The sequence below is a fragment of the Pyrus communis genome, chromosome 13, assembly GCF_041283825.1.
Source record: "Pyrus communis isolate YQ-2024b chromosome 13, ASM4128382v1, whole genome shotgun sequence".
In the NCBI taxonomy this organism is placed as follows: Eukaryota; Viridiplantae; Streptophyta; class Magnoliopsida; order Rosales; family Rosaceae; genus Pyrus; species Pyrus communis.
In genome coordinates, this window is record NC_142577.1 from 23348591 (window position 1) to 23368231 (window position 19641).

At 39.4% G+C, this 19641-nt stretch overlaps 2 protein-coding genes and 1 pseudogene across 3 annotated transcripts; 1 reads left to right on the top strand and 2 right to left on the bottom strand.

Moving 5' to 3' along the window:
• The first annotated feature begins 421 nt into the window (after window positions 1-421).
• Window positions 422-1810, top strand: LOC137736240 (uncharacterized). Its single transcript, XM_088682211.1, has 4 exons — window positions 422-518; window positions 664-797; window positions 909-1196; window positions 1472-1810. The coding sequence occupies exons 3-4, from the start codon at window positions 964-966 to the stop codon at window positions 1524-1526; spliced, it is 288 nt and encodes a 95-aa protein (XP_088538337.1). The 5' UTR covers window positions 422-518; window positions 664-797; window positions 909-963; the 3' UTR covers window positions 1527-1810.
• Window positions 1811-3220: 1410 nt separating this feature from the next.
• Window positions 3221-9307, bottom strand: LOC137736241 (isoleucine--tRNA ligase, cytoplasmic-like; annotated as a pseudogene).
• A 4624-nt stretch (window positions 9308-13931) lies between these two features.
• LOC137738135 (U-box domain-containing protein 43) lies at window positions 13932-18648 on the bottom strand. Of its 2 annotated transcripts, none has more exons than XM_068477765.2 (4): window positions 18373-18648; window positions 16483-17765; window positions 16096-16393; window positions 13932-16005 (listed from the first exon to the last, which is right to left on the bottom strand). In XM_068477765.2, the coding sequence occupies exons 2-4, from the start codon at window positions 17704-17706 to the stop codon at window positions 14435-14437; spliced, it is 3093 nt and encodes a 1030-aa protein (XP_068333866.1). In that variant the 5' UTR covers window positions 17707-17765; window positions 18373-18648; the 3' UTR covers window positions 13932-14434. The 2 variants fall into 2 exon arrangements, with proteins under 2 accessions (XP_068333866.1, XP_068333864.1); XM_068477763.2 differs by having other exon boundaries at window positions 16483-17811.
• Window positions 18649-19641: the final 993 nt, after the last annotated feature.

The window sequence follows — 19641 nt, forward strand, 5'->3', positions numbered from 1 at the left end:
CTTTTAGCTAGGCGGCCCATGAACCGGCTGGTTTGTAGCAATGCTCGAACAGAGCTTCTGGGCCGAGAACAATTCCATACTCGGCCCAACCCAATAATTTTAGATCCAAACAATACGACAATGGACATGCATGTCACATGCAGAACTTGAAACTTTTAAAAGACACCAACGATGGACATACATATCACATGCATGCCTTCCATTCAGAGCTTGTGATTCATATGGTAAAACCAACTATAGCAAGTAGGGGTTTGCTATCTTAGCATAGCACCATCTGCAGCCGTCTGGATAGGAGTAGAACCGTCTAGATAGGAGTCGCAGTGGGCCATTCTCATTGGCCATTGCCAATGAATAAGCAAAAGCCACGACCTCCCTAGTTATATAAGTGCACGTGTTTGTCACCCAAAAGAATAGAATGCACGTAAACATCACCATTTCGTCCAAATTATTTATCCAGAATTTTGTTTACTGTTGAGTTACTACTTTAGAAACAAAAGAAAATGCCTTTCTGGGCAACCGTAAGTCTACTAAAATTCTTCTTTTCGATCATTTGCTTTGTATCATGATAATCTCTTTGTTTTGATTCGATTGCCTTAGTTACGTTATATATAAATTATGATAATGTTAATTGGTAAAATGATGAATTGATGTGGGTTTGTATAGAACAAATTAAGATTAATGCTGGCTCCGGTGGGAGGGAACCGACCTTTTGCAACCTCCGCCGCGCCGAAGATGAAACAATTTGCAGAAAACGTTCGTGATAGTGAGGCTGCTCAGTCTACCATCTCAAGCATCTGGTATGTATACTCTAGCGCTTAAGCATCATGATTGATGATGATACTTAACAAGTGATCATGAAATTTTGTATGTTATGCATTTTAATTAATTTATGCATGCAATCGATCCAGGAAATTTCTTAGATAGCCACAGAACACACCCGTTGCTGTGCTGCTAGGGTTTATAATGGTGCCTGTGGCGATTGGGACGCACAGTGCTCTGCAGCAGCTCATGCATGCCCCGATGGTTGTGGTCGACAAGAGCAAGAGGGAATCCATGCAAGAGGTTGACAACCCAGATGTTGCCGTTAGCTCATCCGACAAGTTTATCAACAAATCTTTCCTCAGGAAGGTTGGCCAAATTCAGGAGCCCAGCAGCCGATCCATGCCTGATTCAGTCCAGCATGACCCTTTTACTAGGTATACATACATTCATACATGCTCGTAATTTTTTACGCACGAATTACTCTAATTGTAAAATGCTTATACTGGCAGACAAAATTCTAGCAACATAAATGTTATATGTTGTTTTGTTACTTCTTGTAAATTTGGGTTAAGAATTATTAAACAGATCAATGATTTAGATTCATCATTTTCCATAAATATATTATGTTGTCAAATTGTAACGTTTGTCATGGATTGTAATATTTAGGACATTATGCCAATGAAGGCTAGCTGTTGGTTGATACTTACAGGCCTCGCACAGCAGAGACGCTCAAGACTGCCGGAGTGGATCCAAGCCGTCACTAAATAGGATTGTCCATCTCAACAAATTACAGATACTTCGTAGTGTCTCTAAGAATTTCTATCTATCCATGCTCCCGTTAGAATCCGACCATCATGATGGTTTGATATTGTAAATAGCTTAAATTTGGGAACATGGTTTTCCTTTTCCTCTGTTCATAGCTTAATTTTGTTGCAGTGCACAAAAATATGTCATATGGGTTATGAAGCCCTCCCTCCCTCGCTAGGAAATTAATTAGAGGCGAGAGTATCCCATTTTCGCTTGTTTAATTGTATCGGTTTGTTCTAATAAACAGGGACACCATATAATCTTAAACATAATATTTGAATTGCTTTTGTATCTGACATATATGTAATTTGCTAAATTAAAATTATTTTCTATCAAATTAACCAAAATATGACTTTGATTTGGGTGCTACATTTTATGCACCAAACTAACATAAATCATGGAGCTGACTGCACACTACTGATCAATGAGTAGAACAACGATTTATAACAAAACTTAATTGTAAGGGTACCATAGACATCACACATGATAAGGTCATAAAGGGTTAAAAGTAAATGTTCCTTCCCAGTGAAACTGCAGTATTGATAACAATTACGGATGGTTTCTGTTGAAAGCATTGTTTTAATATTTGAAAACGCGTTAAGCACTTTTGTTCAACCAAAATTCAAGCTGGATTCCGAGTCTATGGATTTAGATTACGTGCATTTACCCGCAATATTAACTAGTCTCTGACATACACACCAAATTTAGTAGTTAACTCCTATCTAAGTAAAAAAACTAACAAAAAAATGAACGAAAAATAAAAAACCTGTTAGCCGCAAAAACCAACTAAAATTCTTATTCGTCGTCTGCATAAAAATCTGGTATCTATGTTTGAATCTATATGCAATTCAAGCGAAAACTCTACTGCGAATTAACAGTAGAGAAGGAGTTGCAAGAATACATGAGTGTGCCAAATAGAAAACATAAAACTATTTTTTAAACAAATTAATTGCAAGAGTAGTTCCTGCTATGAATCATATAATCATTGAGTCCTTAAAATCAATTTCAACCAAAAATTAACAGCAGTACTTCATTGGTTTGAATAGTGGTATTAGTAGTCCAGTAGAGAGAGAGAGAGAGAGAGAGAGAGAGAGAGAGAGAGAGAGAGAAGAGGAAGAATAGAGAAATAGAAGGGGGAGGGGGAGAGGAGGGGGGGTTGGTGGCGATCAGGAGGAAAGGGTTGGCGGTGTGGATTGGGTATTGTGTGATGTAGAGGTTGGGGGTGGATGAAGGTTTCGGAACTTTTCGTATTGTTTTGTTTTCTATTTCTAATTTTATATAGAGGTAATGCTAAATAAACTAAATTTGTAGATAAAATTTACAAACTAAATGATGTGTTTTTAATAGCAAATGAGCATGTTTATCAACGCTTAAGTAATAATCTAATTATCAACTTTTATATAATTTAGTTTACAAATTTTATCTATAAATTTAGTTTTCCTTGTATTACACTTTATTTTCACTTGAGGTTATTAAATTGGAGCTAACTATTAATTTTAATTTGCCATGTCTTAAGTCGTACGATTATAAGAATGGTTGATGTGACAACTTGTTCCACGATTTACGAAACTAAATTGGTATTTTTGTAATTTCACTAATTTTAGGATGTTTGTTTTAAGATCAATAATAATTCCCTTTTACAAACGTATTTTCAAAGGGCTCCTAAAAGAGTTACTAGGCCAAATTTTGCATAATGAACAAGGAACTGATATGCCAAGGAAAAAAATACATCCTTGACAACACCAAAAACTCCTTCCTTCTTGAAACATAAGGGCTCCGCACGCACAACAGGAGAGTTAATGAGGTATAGTCGTAGTGCATCAGTCCCATGGTCATCGATAACTTCCCTTGGTGAAGCATAGTTTTTCAAACTTTTACTCATTTTTTTCCCATCCTCAGCAAGGACAAGTCCATTGCAAATGAGGTTCCTAAAAGTAGGTTTCCCAAATAATGCTGTAGATAACACCGTAAGTGTAGAACTATCTACGAGTCTGATCTAGCCCCTCAGCCACAAAATGGCCACAGAATTTTTTCTCAAAAAGTTCAACATTCTCAAAAAAAGGATAGTGGATATAAGCATAAGGCATGAACCCACTCTCAAACCAACAATCAAACACAGTGTATATGTTGAAGAGCACCATTTTCGGGACCTCGGCTTGAGGAAATAGTAATGTGATCAATATTGCGGCAGTGCAGATCAAAAATCTTAACACCAGAAAGCTCTTCAAGCCTCCGAATACAATCCATAACAACAATTCCTTCACCGTCTTCACTAATCCACAGTGGAAGTGGAGTGCCCCAAAATCTGTAAAATCTAATCAAATGACTGAGGAATAGAATTGGCCAGAATAATGGTATTGATATTAGTCTACTAACTTTATACAGAGAGTTCCTTATAAACAAGCAGCTGATCCTGCAATTCTACTATACAAGAACGGAAGGAAATATATACATATTAATTACTGATTACACGCCTATTCTAGGCCCTTTATGATAGGGATCCTGATTGCTTTCTAACACTCCCCCTCAAGTTGGAGAATGGATGTCAAGAACTCCCAACTTGCGAATCATGACTGAAAAGGAATCCTTACCCAAAGGCTTTGTGAAAACATCTGCTAGTTGCTGCAAGGAGGTGACATACTTGGTAATGATTGATCCATCTTTTATTTTATGAAATGACAATCTATTTCAATATGTAGTGTTCGCTCATGAAAGACCAGATTCGCAGCTATATGTAGTGCAGCGTTATTGTCACAATGAGGTAATGAGGCTTCTGGATGTGGTAACTGCAGGTCACGCAACAAACCCCGCAGCCAGGTGAGTTCACAGCATGCTCCTGTCATCGCACTATATTCAGCTTCTGCCGAAGAGAGTGAGACAGTTTTTTGTCTCTTCGTTCTCCATGAAATCAAGGAATTTCCAAGAAATACACAATATCCAGTGGTAGACCTTCGAGTGATGGGACAACCCGCCCAGTCAGAGTCACAAAAAACACTCAACTTTAATGTATTCTCAGCTGGAAATAAAAGGCCTTAGCCAGGAGCACTTTTGAGGTATCTGAGTATGTGAAGGCCAGCCTTCATATGTGGTCGACGAGGCTCATGCATAAATCGACTGAGGACATGTACATCATATATAATATCAGGCCATGTGATGGTAAGGTAGATCAAACGACCTACCAACCGTCTAAACTGAGATGGGTCATTTAGCAATTCACCTGTATCAGACAACTAAGTTCTTTGCTCCATTAGGAATGAAATAAGTCGGGCACCTAATATACCTTCATCTTTAATAATATCAAGAGCATATTTTCATTGAGAAATATAAATGCCTTTCTTTGAACAAGAAACTTCAATGCCCAAGAAATATTTGAGATCACCAAGATCCTTAATACGAAATTAGGAATGAAGAAATTTTTTATTTTTTTAGGGAACTGATTGCATTTTCATCATTGCCAGTAATCAATATATCATCGACATAAATCAATAGAGCAGTAAATGATTTACCTCTCCTACAAGTGAAAAGAGAATAATCAGCTTTCAACTGAACGAAACTAGCCACTTGAACAACTTCAGTGAACTTAGCAAACCATTGATGTAAGGCTTGTTTGAGGCCATACAAGGACTTGTTGAGGCAACACACTAGGTTTTCCCCCTATCACCGAAGTCCCAGAAAAGGTGTCATGTAAATTTCTTCAAGAAGGTCGCCATGAAGGAATGCATTGTTGACGTCGAGTTGATTAAGGGGTCAGTTACGAGCAGAGGAAATGGAAAGAATGCAGCGCACAGTAATCATTTTCGTTGTGGGTGAGAATGTGTCATGGTAATCAATGATTTCGGTTTAAGTGAAACCTTTGGTGACAAGTCGAGCTTTGTAACGCTCAATGGAACCATCTGAATGACGCTTAATTTTATAGACCCACTTACAATCAATTGGATGTTTGCACAGTGGAAAGGAAGTGAAGGTCCATGTATGATTAGATTAGAGAGCCTTAAGTTCGGCGTTCATCACCTATTACCAGTGAACATGTGATTTTGCTTCTGCAAAAGAGGTTGGTTCGATATCCCTACTAATATTGACAATAAATGATAAATGCTTGGGTGTGCATTGATGGTAAGAAACAAAATTACAAAGAGGATAACGAGTACCTGGTGAATGGCTAAGCGACTGTGAAGACGAAGGGTCTGGGGGCAAAGTCACCTGCGAGCAGACAAAGTCTTGAGAAGAACGAAAGGTTGTTTTGGCGTTGTGATTGGCGAAAAGGTCATGCATATGGTGGTTCTGGGGACTCAAATGAAGTAGGAGAAGGGACAAAAATGGGTGGCATAGGAAAGAAGGAAAATTGTCTAAAGGTAGAGGGATAAGATTGGTTGGTGAAGGAGAAGATTATGAAGTATGAGAGGATTCTGAAGTAAGAGAGGGTGATGCTGAAGGAGACGATGTAATTGAAGGAGCGGATGAGGCTAAAAGAGCATGTGTTGGAATAGTTGAGGAAGAAGGAGGCGTGTCAGACATGGATAGATGAGAAGAAACAATACAGGTCTGATATTGGGAGGAAAAGAGGAACTTTTGTAGTTAGATTTGGAGCATAGGTATTGGTGGCCACGGGTTGGTCATGAGTGGTGGTCTGAAAGGGAAAAATTTCTTCAAAGAAAACAACATCACGATTAGTAAAAAAAAAACTTGGTGTCCAAATCGTATCAACGATAAGCTTTCCGTCCAGCGAGATAACCAAGAAAGATACTTTTGATGGCGCAGGGCGAAAATTTAAAAGTGGGGTGAACAGAAGTGGCATATGCAAGACACCCAAAAACATTCAAATGGGTGTAAGATGGAGGTTTGTGATATAGTTTCTCAAAGTGTGTTTTCTTGGCAAGGATTGGAGTGGGAAGTCAATTAATAATGTAGGCACAATAAGGACACCCTCTCCCAAAATCGTAGGGGAAGATTAGCTTGAAAAAGTAATGCCTTGGCAGTTTCAAGAAGATGCCTCCCGTTCGACAACCCCGTTTTGTTGGGGTGCGTAAAAGCATGAATTTTGGTAAATGACCCCATTATCTTGGAAAAATAACGCAAAGAATAAAATTCACCCCCATTATCCACTCGGATTTGTTGTATTTTGGAATTGAATTGTGTTTGAACGAAGGCAAAAAAAGAATTAAGAATGCCTTGTGTTTCGGATTTATGGTGCATGAGGAACATCCATGTATACCGAGAAAAATCGTCAACAATAGTTAAAAAAATAATGTGCTCCAGACAGGGAAATGGTTTTATGAGGTCTCCAAAAGTCGCAGTGTATAAAAGAGAAAAGACTAGAAGTAGAGATGGAACTTGCACCAAATGGAAGTCGTGTTTGTTTGGCTAAAGGGCAAATATCGCATACTATAGTATGAGAATAAGGGAATTTTAATGAAGTTTTGGATAGAAATTCCAAGCGATTGGAAGAAATTTGACCCAAACGCATGTGCCACAAAATAGACGAAATAGTGACAAGTTTACAAGAGGGTTTATTGTTGGGGAATGATTGTTGAGTAGTCAACGCCACAAGGTAGTAAAGTTGCCCGCACTGTTTTCCCAGACCAATCGTTTTCTTCGTAGCAAAGTCCTGTAAAATACACCAATATGGAAAAAAAAATGTCACCGGACAACTCAAACCCATTGTAATTTTGCTAACCAACATAAGATCAACTTTGAAACTAGGTACACCCAAAACAACTCTCAATTCTATGTATGAATTTAAAGACAAATTGTCAATAGAAGTGATATGAGCCTTTTCTCCACTAGATAATACAACCGGTGGCAGTGAGGTTTTGGTGGTGGAGTCGAGCAAGTATGGGGAAGACGTGATGTGGTCTATTACTCCACTATCGATTAACCATTAATGAGAATGCACTCGAAATTTGGACATAATTGGTTCACTACCTGTGGTTTAAGCTTTTGGAACGATCGATGACGGCTTAGTCGCTTTATTATTCATGATGGAAAACATTTGTTGAAACTGGGTCTCTGAGAATGATCAGCACCAGGTTGCATAATCTTCTCCATTGGAAACAAGGATGTAAATAAAAAATGGATTAAAGGTTTTTGGTTTGCCTTCATCCAAGCTTTGGTCATTACCCATGGCTAGGATTGACGACACAAAACAAGAAAAATGGAAAATAGAAAAAACTCACTGTATAGGCATGAGAAAATCTAACGAAAGCATGGCAGAGCAAAGCTAAGGGAAGCCCTACTCTGATACCATGTAAAATCTAATCAAATGACTGAGGAATAGAATTGGCCAGAATAATGGTATTGATATTAGTCTACTAACTTTATACAGAGAGTTCCCTATAAACAAGGTTGGTCCTGCAATTCTACTATACAAGAGAGGAAGGAAATATATACATATTAATTACTGATTACATGCGTATTCTAGGCCCTTTATGATAGGGATCTTGATTGCTTTCTAACAAAATCTACTTCGACTAACAACCCAATCTCATGCATTTTCCATCCAATTGTGAAAGCGTTTTTTCTTCACAAAATCAAGAACCCAGCAAGTCTGCTTCTTGTTTTCTAACAATTTTTCTTTCAACAGCTCCACTCGGATAAACCAGCTTGGAATAGTTCTGTAAATAAACGGAGTTTTAGATCTCCAACAAAAGGGATAAGAATGAGTAAACATTTCAGACTTCACTAGCCTTCCTTTTGCCTTCACTACTTCAATAATTTCTTCATTTGCATCCTTGACATAGGCACTTGCTGAAATCGGTAATTCTTTCGGTAAAGCGTCCATCATCATCGACAACTACAATCAAGTTATCTCCCTTGTTGATTACTTGATTTTCAAGGCAAACACGATAATCTTCTTCACCAAATACATGAGCACGATGAACAATACCAGTATCACTGTCATCAGTAACATAGTTGTTTGCAACAACTCTAAATGCCACATCAGAGAACTCCATAAAGTAGTCAAAGAGTGGTTCATACTTCTTTCCCAATAAGGAAGCACAAGAAAATTTCTCCACTACTTCATGTGTAGTGTCCATGGTTTCCTTTTTCCCACCTGAGGATCCCTTGGCCTTTGAATTTAGCTTTTTGAATCACAAACATATCCATTTGCTACATTTTCTTTTGGTTTCTCATTAGAAAAAGTTGACACTTGAGATTCAGCGACAACATACACTTTCCCAGCGTACTAATTGCGAACCTTCACATAAGTAAAATTTGCATTGACACGCAGGGTCAACTGCACAAATTCTTGGTATTAACAAGCCCTCGCACTATTCTCTTAAAATTTTTTCTTCTCTTTTATCTTTAAATTGTGGCTTTTATATCTTTCCCTAAAATTACAGAAGAAAAAGAAAGGAAAAGAGATTAGAGTTTAAGTTTTCAAGCACAAAAATTAGGTAATTCTGTTTGCATATTCGTGGTCCATTGTGATGAACCAGTCTCTTCTCTGGTTCATGCAACATGTTCCATCTCCAACAAGGACAAGGAGATTCAATCCAACTCTGACCAAGGCATTTATTCATATTCCCACACGGACACACGAGCAGCAACCTAGTCCAAGATTGATTAGTAGTTCTTTTCCTATACTGATTGTAATTATGTTTTTTGTATCTTACTACATGATTACTTTGTAACCCTGTATATATACCAATGATAATTGGCTCACTCATTCATTGAGTTGAGATTCATACATAACATTTTTCATGGTATCAAGAACCAGTATCTCAGGACAAAGGTTCATAGTCTAAATTTTTTTTTTCGGTCCTATCCCAATCATGGCGTCTTCTTCTTCCATTGTTGCTGCTCCTTCTGTCATGAACTTCCTCACCATCAAACTCGACCACAACAACTATCCTCTTTGGTGTGCTCAGTTTCTTCCCTTTCTGCGCAGCCGCAACCTCCTCTCTTTTGTTACCGATGAAAACAAATGCCCGTCTGCCTTCCTTCTTGATGACAATGGAAAATTCACTAACAAAGTTAACCCATTGTATAGTGAATAGATACAAACTAATCAGATGATTCTCTCCTGGATTACTAGTTCTCTTACTCCCAAGGTTCTTGCTACCATTGTCAACAAAATTGATTCGGCCTCTGCTTGGTCATCTCTTCAAGAATGATATGCCTCTACGTCTCAGAACCGTATTATTTAGATGCGTACTGAATTAATGAATACTTTTCATGGTGATCTCTATATTACTGACTATCTCGACAAAATGAATGTGTTTGCCGATAATCTTGCCCTTTCTGAAGCCCCTATTTCTAAGTCTGATCTAGTTGTCATCATTATGAGCAAGGTTGGTCCTCAATATGAGACCATTGTTGCTTCTGCATAAGCTCGTGATACTCCCAACACCTACAATGCCTTGGAAGCTTTACTTCTAAGTGCAGAACAACGACACATTGCTTTCTCTCTTCCTTCTGATATCGGCACTTCTGCCTTTGATGTTGTGCGTAGTGGCCATGGTGGTTTGTTCTGCGGTGGTCACAATGGAGGCTATGCTTGTGGTGGTGTCTCCTCCCACAACTACATCAATGATTCTTCTCCTGCACCAACTTCTTCTCGTGGACAGCCATTCTCTTCTAATGGCATCCTTGGCCCAGCTCCTATTTCTTGTGGTTTTGCTTCTGCCTCCCAGACCTTCTCATCTGGACGTATTCAATGTCGGATTTGTCAATGTTATGGTCATTCGGTTATTAATTACTTCAATCATCTCAATATGTCATATGAAGGAAGGGTTCATTTGTCTCGTCTTCAAGCTTATGCGGCTGCCCCCTTGCCCTATGCGCGTCCCACTGCTCCTGCTGCTTCGCCTGTACAACAATGGCTCTTTGACTCTGGTGCCAATTCCCACATAATCAATGATGTGGGACAACTTCATAACCCTCGTGAGTATCATGGAACTGATCAAATTCATGGTGTTCATGGTGGTCCAGGTTTGCAAATCTTCAAAATTGGTGACTCGTTTCTTCACACTAAAACTACTTCCTTTCGTTTACATAATACTCTATTTTGTCCTCAAGCCTCCACTAATGTCATTTCCTTAAATTGTTTTACGGATGATTCGTGTGCAAGATTCACGGACGGGGATGACCCTTTTACAAGGCCTGAGTATTGGACTTTATCCTTGCCGTTCCTCTCATCAAACACCTGGTATTTTTGCTTCTTAAGTGAACATGTAACAGATGCCTTGTGGCATTCTAGGTTAGGACATCCTTCGTTTTCAATTTTACAACAGTTAGTTTCTGCAAATAAATTGACAATTAAAGGCTTGTTTTCTAGAAGATTTTGTCAATTTTGTACTTTAGGTAAAAGTCATAAATTGCCATTTTCTTTATCTTCATCCATGTCTTCTTCACCTTTAGAATTAATTCATTCTGATGTTTTGTCCTCACCTTTTTTCTCAGTTGCTGGTTTTAAGTATTCCATGATTTTTGTGGACGATTTCTCTCGTTATACTTGGTTTTATCCCCTACGCTTAAAGTCTAATGTTTTCTCCACTTTTGTTACTTTTAAAAACTTGGTTGAAAATATGTTTAGTGTTAATATTAAGGCTTTTCAAACGGATGGTGGCGGTGAATTTGTTAATCATGGTTTTCGAAATTTTTTTAATGACCATGGAATTTTACATCGCCTCACTTACCCCCATCATCCTGAACAAAATGGCTTGGCCGAACGTAAACATCGACATTTAGTTGAAATTGGTTTTACTCTCTTAGCTCAATCTGGTCTACCCATTCCCTATTGGACCAAATCCTTTCACACTGCTAATTACATAATTAATCGTTTGCCCACTCGCCTTTTACACAATATTTCTCCGTATGAAAAATTGTTTCAAAAACCTCCTCAATATAATTTTTTCAAAGTTTTTGGTTGTGCATGCTTTCCTTATTTGCATCCGTATAATACTACTAAATTACAATTTCATTCAAAACGTTGTGTTTTCTTGGGTTATTCTTTGAATCATCTTGGTTATCGCTACTTGGATCCCTCTATGGGACGTGTTTTTCTTTCTCACCATGTGGTGTTTGATAAGAATAGTTTTCCATATAAAGACTCCATAGTTACATCGCCTTCCTCGACTCCCTTGTCTATGGACCCCGTCATTGCCATTGGCACATCGCCTCATCCTCCTGCTACCACCACCCCCATCCTGCAGGCCCCTTCCCTTAACACTTCAACCATTTATCCTACACCACAGCCACCTACCCAACGTCGTCTTCAAGTCTACACTCACAGATCTCCACGCCCCAAATATTCCCACCAACTTCCGCAACCACATCCACCATCAACCTCCACATTACCACCTGCATCACCTTTACCATACCTCCTACTTCTTCCCTAGATCCAGTCCATATTGTTCCCTCTGCCTTACCCTCGACTGTACCCCCTACTTCTTCACCTGCACCGGTCCCTGTAGCAATGCCACCAATTATACCCACACCGCCAGTTTCATCTACTCCTGAGGCAAAATGACTTGTCCCATTCCATGATCACTCGAAGCAAAATTGGTATTCGCAAACCTAACCCCAAATATGCTTGTGTTACTACTTTTGCTAACGACTTGGTTGAGCCCACATGTTTTAGTCAGGCTAAAAAACATTTCGAGGGACACAAGGCAATGGCAGACGAGTTCAATGCATTACAACGAAACGGCACTTGGACTTTGGTCTCGTTTCACCACACTATGAACATTCTCCTGAACAAATGGGTCTATAAAATCAAGTGGCGCTTTGATGGTTCAATTGAACGTTACAAAGCACGATTAGTGGCTAATGGGTTTCATCAACAAGAAGGTTTAGACTATGTGAGACATTTAGTCCCATTGTCAATCATGCGACTATTCGGTTAATTCTCTCTATTGTTATTCACTACAATTGGCCTTTTTGTCAACTCAATGTTCAAAATGCCTTTCTTCATGGCTCTTTGACTGAGGAAGTCTATATGCGGCAACCATCAGGGTTTGTTGATCTTCAACGTCCTACTCATGTGTGCAAATTGCAGCGGTCCTTATACGGTCTTAAACAAGCTCATTGTGCTTGGTTCCAATATTTTTCTCAACACTTGGAAAATTTGGGTTTTGTCTCCTCTCATGCCTACTCTTTCTTATTTACTTTTTTTTCTATGGTTCCGTGGTTATTTACTTGTTAATATATATGGATAACATTCTTATTACTGGCAATAGCACGGCTCATATCGCCCATTTGATTCATCAGTTGGGCACCCTATTTTCCATGAAGGATTTTGTACCTCTCAATTATTTCTTAGGGATGTAAGTTCATCGCACTACCACAGGTCTTCATCTTACACAAACCAAGTATATCACTAATCTCCTCAAACGTACCATCATGTTGGAATGCAAGCCTATTTCGACCCTAACAATTAGTGGTCGCCACCTCAGTCTATCGGATGGCAAACCATTGTCTAATATCACTGAGTTTCGTAGTGTTGTGGGGGCCTTGCAGTACCTCTACTTCACTCGTCCTGACATTACCTTTGCTGTTAATTAGGTTTGCCACTTTATGCATAAGCCCACTACGGTCCATTGGGTTGCAGTCAAGCGTATCCTCAGTTATCTTAAAGCTACTCCAAATCATGGCATTGTCTACTACCTAAGTTCTCTCCAACTCACTACCTATGATGATGCGGACTATGCTGGTGATCTTGATGATCGTCATTCCACTGGTGGTTATTGTATTTTCCTTTACGACAACCTTATCTCCTGAAGCTCCATGAAGCAACGTGGTGTCTTGCGCTCCAGTACTGAAGCGGAATATCGTCAATTGCCTACACAGTCGTTGCTCTCTCTTGGTATCACATGTTGTTCCGTGAGCTTCATCTTCCTCTTGCTCCTCCACGCATTTGGTGCGACAACATTAGTGCCATTTATGTCGCATCTAATCCGGTCTATCAACAACACATGGGGCATGTCGAAGTCAACTACCATTATGTTCGTGAGAAAGTAACTCGCAACGAGATCATTGTTGGCTATGTCTCTTCCGTGGATCAGTTGGTAGATCTTCTTACCAAAGGTATCTTTGCCGCTCGGTTTACTTTCTTGCTATCCAAACTACCAGTTCGTGACCTCCCTGTCAATTTGCGAGGGAATGATAAACCAGTCTCTTCTATGGTTCATGCAACAGGTTCCATCTCCACTAAGAACAATGAGATTCAATCCAACTCTGACCAGGACATTCATTCCTATTCCCATATGGACACACGAGCAGCAGCTTACTCCAAGGTTGATCAGTAGTTCTTTTCCTATACTGATTGTAATTATGTTTTCTGTATCCTTCTAAACGAGATAAGTTGAGATTCATACATCTTTCACATTAGAGGTGAGATGGAGCCATGACAGGGGAAAAAGTGACAAAGTGTATATCTATCATCTAGTAACCTGAACAGAGCATGTCACATATATTTCTTTCACAACGCATGTGTTGTGGTGCAATTACAAAAATGGTAAATGGAACACATCTACAAATATTATGCATCAGGTATCTGCTCCTAATTAAGGTCCCATTTGGTGACTCGGATTGAATTTGATTGGATATCTCACTAAATTCAAGGGATGTTGAAGGAAGAAGTAAAGGTCAACTTCCAAGCTTTTTCGAAGATAATGGTGGAAGATGAACTAGTCTGGAAAATAACTAATCCTCTTAACTTCCAAACTTTGTCGAAGTTAATGGTGGAAGATGGACTAGTCTGGAATATAACTTATCCTGAGTTTCCTTGATGACTAATCCATCTTCCACTTTTAGTCTCGACAAAATCTGGAAGTTGGCATCTGATCTTTCTTCAACGTACCTTGAATGTAGCGAGTTAACAAATCCAATCCATTCCTAAGCACCAAATGTGCCTCAAACACTTTTAGAAGTATGAGGATTGATCGGGGATGATTCCCATCTGCCTAAGTACCAAAGCTGCTTTTTTCTTTAGTTCATCGTCCCGGAGAAGTTGGACAAGGATATTCTCAAACCTCTTCTTTAACGTCTCAGCGATAGTTGTATGCTCCAGGATCTTCTGAAACAGGTCTAAGGCTTTGGTTTTTGCAGATGAAGATCCTTTGTCCAAGAGTTGCAGAATGGCAACCACACCCTGGTTGTCCACAATGGCAGCAGTTGCATCTGTTAGTGTGCTGTGGTCAATTAGCAATGTTTCAAGTGCCGTCAGAGCTGCCTCTGCCACACCAGACTCCGTCTCACTCAAAGTGCGCACAAGCGGGCTCACAGCATTTGCCTTAACCAGGCAGAAGGTATCTCTTGGTGAACAAGCAGCACCATGAACAGGACAGGAGTTTTCATTCTCTGATGATGCCGAAAAGCACAACATAATGGAAACATTCTTCATCAAATCAAAGAGGGGCACAGGGTGCTTGGTTTGCTTGATGGTTTCATTGGAGACTGACAGGCTGGCAGACTGGGAAAGTTGGGCAAGTGCAATGGCTGTTCTCTGCTTAGCTAGTGAGCTGCCACGGGTTAGAACACGAACTAGTGATGGGTACACTTCAAGCCTGCCCAATTGTTTCTGAAGTTCGGGCTTGTTGGGTTCTGTGTAGCGCAAAAGGGCTGCTAGAGCATTCTCCAGTAGAGATGTGCCTTGGTTGGATTGTGCTCTGTTCCCCCAATTTTCCTCATCCATGCTGCAAATTACCTCATGAATGGCTTTTAGCACTTCTGATTTTCGGAGTATCTCATCAATACTACTATCGTCCCTGGGAAGCTGGCTGATAATTCCTGCCGCAGTTGACCTTTCTTCAATATCCGGTGAATTAATGAAGATCATTGACAGGGTGTTAATGGCAGTTTCTTTTGCAGGAGATGGTGGAAGGGGAACCCCATCTGGATGACCCTTGGATATGCAATATATAAGTTTCATTGCCCATCTTCTCACTGCAGGCGCAGGATGATCGCTATAAAGGGAAGAGAAAAGGTGAGCAGTTGCCTCCTGTTCAGATCGTATTATATCTCGAGCTATCTCTGATTTATAGCTTAGTTCAACCAGTAGGTGCAAGAATTGAATCCTGGTTTGATCTTCAGAGCTGGTTACAAGCTGCAATAGTACACAGACATTGTACTTCGATTGCAGCTCCTCCAAGCCCTGATATTTTAGTTGTTCAAATTGTTGACTCGCTCCAATCATGTTAGCAAGAATCTCAGCTGCTTCTTGTTTCAAGTGTGGATCAGACTTGTTAAATGAGATGAGACCAAGCAAATGTGGTATAGTGGCAGGGTCTTTAAGAAGTCGTTTTACGATCCTGGGATATGCTACGAGTTTCTTGATGGATTTAAGGCAAGCTGATTTGCATGCCGGAGAGCTTGAAGACAGCATCTGAACCAAATTCTGTATAAATTGCGGCTCCTTTAAGTCTTCAACACTATTCTCCTTGAGTTGCATATTCGTCAAGGCTGCAGCCATCAATGTTCTGGTCTCCTGTGGTGCTGCGAAAAGAGGCCAAGGGAATATGATTACATTGTGTAACAGTCGAAAGGTATGGCATTTACCTTCGTTATCAGGCATATCATTTTTACCTTCATTGAAGCGAGCAACGAAAGGTTGAAGGTGTCCTGCTTCAGCCATCTTGACAACAAAATGTGTGTTCAAGGAGAGGTTCTGCAATACCTTATGAGATTTCTGTGACACTTCAGTGTTATCTTTATGGAGTAAAGAAACGAGAAGAGGAATGCAATCTTTTGCATTTCCTATTTTCTCCCCAAGGGTTTCCTTTGCTGACAACTCCAACAAGACTGCAACGGCATCATGTTTGCTTCCACCTTTGTAGATATGCTTCACAATTCTCCGAATGCCCCCTGCTTTGACAATGGTTTCCTGAAGGCAAGCAACAACACTTACATCCAGAATAAGACTACAAAAGTTGAAATGTAATTGGGCTAAGCAAGCCATTTGTTTTCTTTTACCTTTTGTTCATCGTTGTGTTTAGCTAAATAGTAGAGACATTTTAATGCTGCCACAGCATTTACCCCTTCATCTTTTAAGATTACCACCAGCTTTGTTGCAAGTCCTTCCTCTGCAGCTTTGGTTACATATCTTGGCATTTTTAAAAGAAATTGCATGTCCTCTAAAGCCGTGTCCTGTCTCGAGTGGTCAATGGATTTTAGTCCATGAACTGCAGCTTGGAATTTCAGGTCCTGGTCTCTTTGATTCCATTCTTCTATAGAGTTTCGAAGCAAAAGGTTAGGCGTGAGCTCTAGAGATGAAAGTTCCTGTCTGCAGGTGGGGCAGTTCTTCTCTCCACGTCGAAAGTGTTCCTGAATTGCCTTCCTCTCAAAGCTGTGACCGCAAATAATTGCTACGGGGTCTGTCATCATCTTGTTGCAAAGTTCGCATATGAACGAACCAATTGGGTACTGCTGGTGGTAAGTAGAGGTTCCCTCGTCATCTGGTCTAGTAACAACTTCTGTAGTGTAGAGGAAGTCAATCAGTTGCGATAGCTGAAGTGCCTCTGCCTGCTTCTTTTGCGCTTCCATCTCTTCTTTCTCTTGCTTCAAAAGTTGCAGCTCATTTTGTACCAAGGATGCATTCGCCCTAGCACCAAGGGCATCTGCAATCTTCTCCAAAAGCTTTTGAGCATTCTCCCTATTTGTAGCATTTTGTGACATCGAATTCTCCATCTCTGAAGCAATTGATTCTGTTGCAGCTGCTGACCTGAACTCCATTGATTCCAGATTGTTGATGATCTGGTTAGTCATCGAATTCAAGTGCAGCGCGATATCAAGATTGACCAGCTGAAATGAGGAGATGGTATTAGCAATATCTTTGGCTACATCCTGCATCTGCAAGAGCATTGAGTGGGATTTAAGCAAGAGACGTAGGCGGCTTCCACATTTGTAATCCTTGATTATCTTGCTTGCTTTTTTCAACTGACGGTTCAATGTGGTCAGTTTAGCCTTTGTGGACTCCAAACCCAGCGCATTTTCAACCTTCCGGGCATTCAACTTGTCGAGGAGAATATTTAGCTCAGATATACTCCTGGAGAACTCCAGAAAGCTGTCCTTTTCAAACAACAGATCCTTCGTTTCGTTGACAAGCCCTGTGGCTTGAATTGCAACCTTATTCCATAATTCCTGCAGCACTGCCACTCCTACATCCTCGATTCCGATATTGAAATCCATTGTATTCATTTTTAGTTGCTGGTAACATTAAGATGGATGTTCCAAGTTTCACTAGTTTCCTATGATGTCTGTCAATTTCATCAAAAATCCACTCAACTCCATTAGCATCCGGACCTGAAATCCTCCAAACAGCAAACAATTTGAAATTAAGAATTCTGAGACTAAATCTCAGTACCATTATTTGTTCTTTCATAGTCTGTCTTTGCTCAAGCATGATGTTTCTTTCATATCTCAATTGCTAATATGATCACTTTTTTTCAGTATGTTGTCGATATCTGATTTTCCATGTCATGAATTGAGAATAGATTTGTGATCATTTTGGCCAATTTTTCGTTATAACAAAACAAACGATATTCTAACCAATATGGCTACGCCTACATCTGCACTCAACTACGATGCTAAAGCAGAAATGCAGTGCATTGTAATTTGCAAAGCAACTCTAAGATCAATCATGGCTGTTGGGCAAGACCCAAAATCTACCTAAACTCGGTTAAAAACCAGACTCACAAGAATCAAACTCTTCTGACAAACTATGTACATGTTACTACAAGCAAAAGATAAAATTAACAAATTATGTCTTGAAAGTAATTATCATCTAGCATTTATTTGAAATTAAACTTGATAAACCAAAGGAAACGAAATTAAAAGAAAAGAAGTTGCAAGTGAGTTCCTGACCTGTGGGGAAAGGAAGATGGAAGGTACAAGCTTCGAACTCTTAAGTTGCAGCATCCATGGAGGAGTTGAGTCAAGGAGCTGAGGCTTTTGCAGGAAGTTAGGAAGAAGAAGATTGAAAGTGCATAGGTGGGAAGGTCAAGCTGAAAGATATCTACAAAGTCCTCGTACCGTTCTTTTAGTACGTGGTCGGTATGTGTGGTAAAGGTTCCCGGTTGAACTTTTCTCACGCTGCTCACTGACTGAGAAAGCTCACACAGGACAGGAGAGCTAACTTTATTTTATTTTATAATTTGGTTTTAGTGTTGAGGTCTGAGGTCAAATCTTGCTGTAAGACATAATATTAACGAGAATGATTTTTATGGTACGAATACAATCGTATTCTCTTACGTCACAAGAGTTCTTTTACGCAAGGCACAACGCACCAATTAAAATCTGAAAAGCTTATCGTGACAAAAAAATTATTATTTTTAAATAAGCATTTACATTACATCAACATTGTCAAGAAAACAATAAAATCCACACAAAGCGAGGAGGAAAAGATACAAACTAAACTATCACCAAAATCAAACATTATCTCGAGCTGTTTGACCAAAAAAGTCTTGTCAAGAAAGCAATACAATTCACACAAGCAAGGAGGAAAAGATACAAACCATCACCAAAACCAAATTTCATCTCGGGGAGTGTGATAAAAAAAATCAATCTCAAGACAAGATCTCATACAAAAGTACTGTTTTAAAATTCTCTGCATTAGATGGTTAACTACTGTCTCGATTAATTCTTAAGAGTTTGAAATTAAGAAATGACACTTATACTTGCTTAGGCGCCCACCTGACCTGCCTAGGCAGCCTACTCCTAGGTCGCAAGTCTCACTTAGACATAAAGTAGATAATTTTCATTTTGTTTTTTGTTCTAATATTCTATAATCTATATGTCATTCTACTTTGTAACTCATGTATTTAAGTGGAATTATGTATTTTTTTAAGTATAAGCATACATTTATTGAAACGATATCTAATAAATTTACTTAAATCCACTTAGACGTTAGGGCCTAAACCAACTGCTCAACTGATCCCTAACGTCTTTTAAAATCTTGCACAAAAGATAATTTAAACTCCAAACAAACCATAAGCCTAAATCACGATAACTACAATCACCACCTGAAACAAATCCGCTGTTTAAACTCACTTCATCCAAACATATAAAAGAATCATTCTATTATCTACGTTATTTATTTGTAAGAGATAAATTACTAATTTAATGTAAGGAACC

Coding starts and splice junctions, on each gene's coding strand:
- LOC137736240 (XM_088682211.1), top strand. CDS start 964: ATGGTGCCTGTGGCGATTGGGACGCACAGTGCTCTGCAGCAGCTCATG. Junction 1,197..1,471: donor CAGCATGACCCTTTTACTAG/GTATACATACAT, acceptor TGATACTTACAG/GCCTCGCACAGCAGAGACGC.
- LOC137738135 (XM_068477765.2), bottom strand. CDS start 17,706: ATGAATACAATGGATTTCAATATCGGAATCGAGGATGTAGGAGTGGCA. Junction 16,394..16,482: donor AACACAACGATGAACAAAAG/GTAAAAGAAAAC, acceptor GCTTGCCTTCAG/GAAACCATTGTCAAAGCAGG. Junction 16,006..16,095: donor CGTTGCTCGCTTCAATGAAG/GTAAAAATGATA, acceptor CTCTTTTCGCAG/CACCACAGGAGACCAGAACA.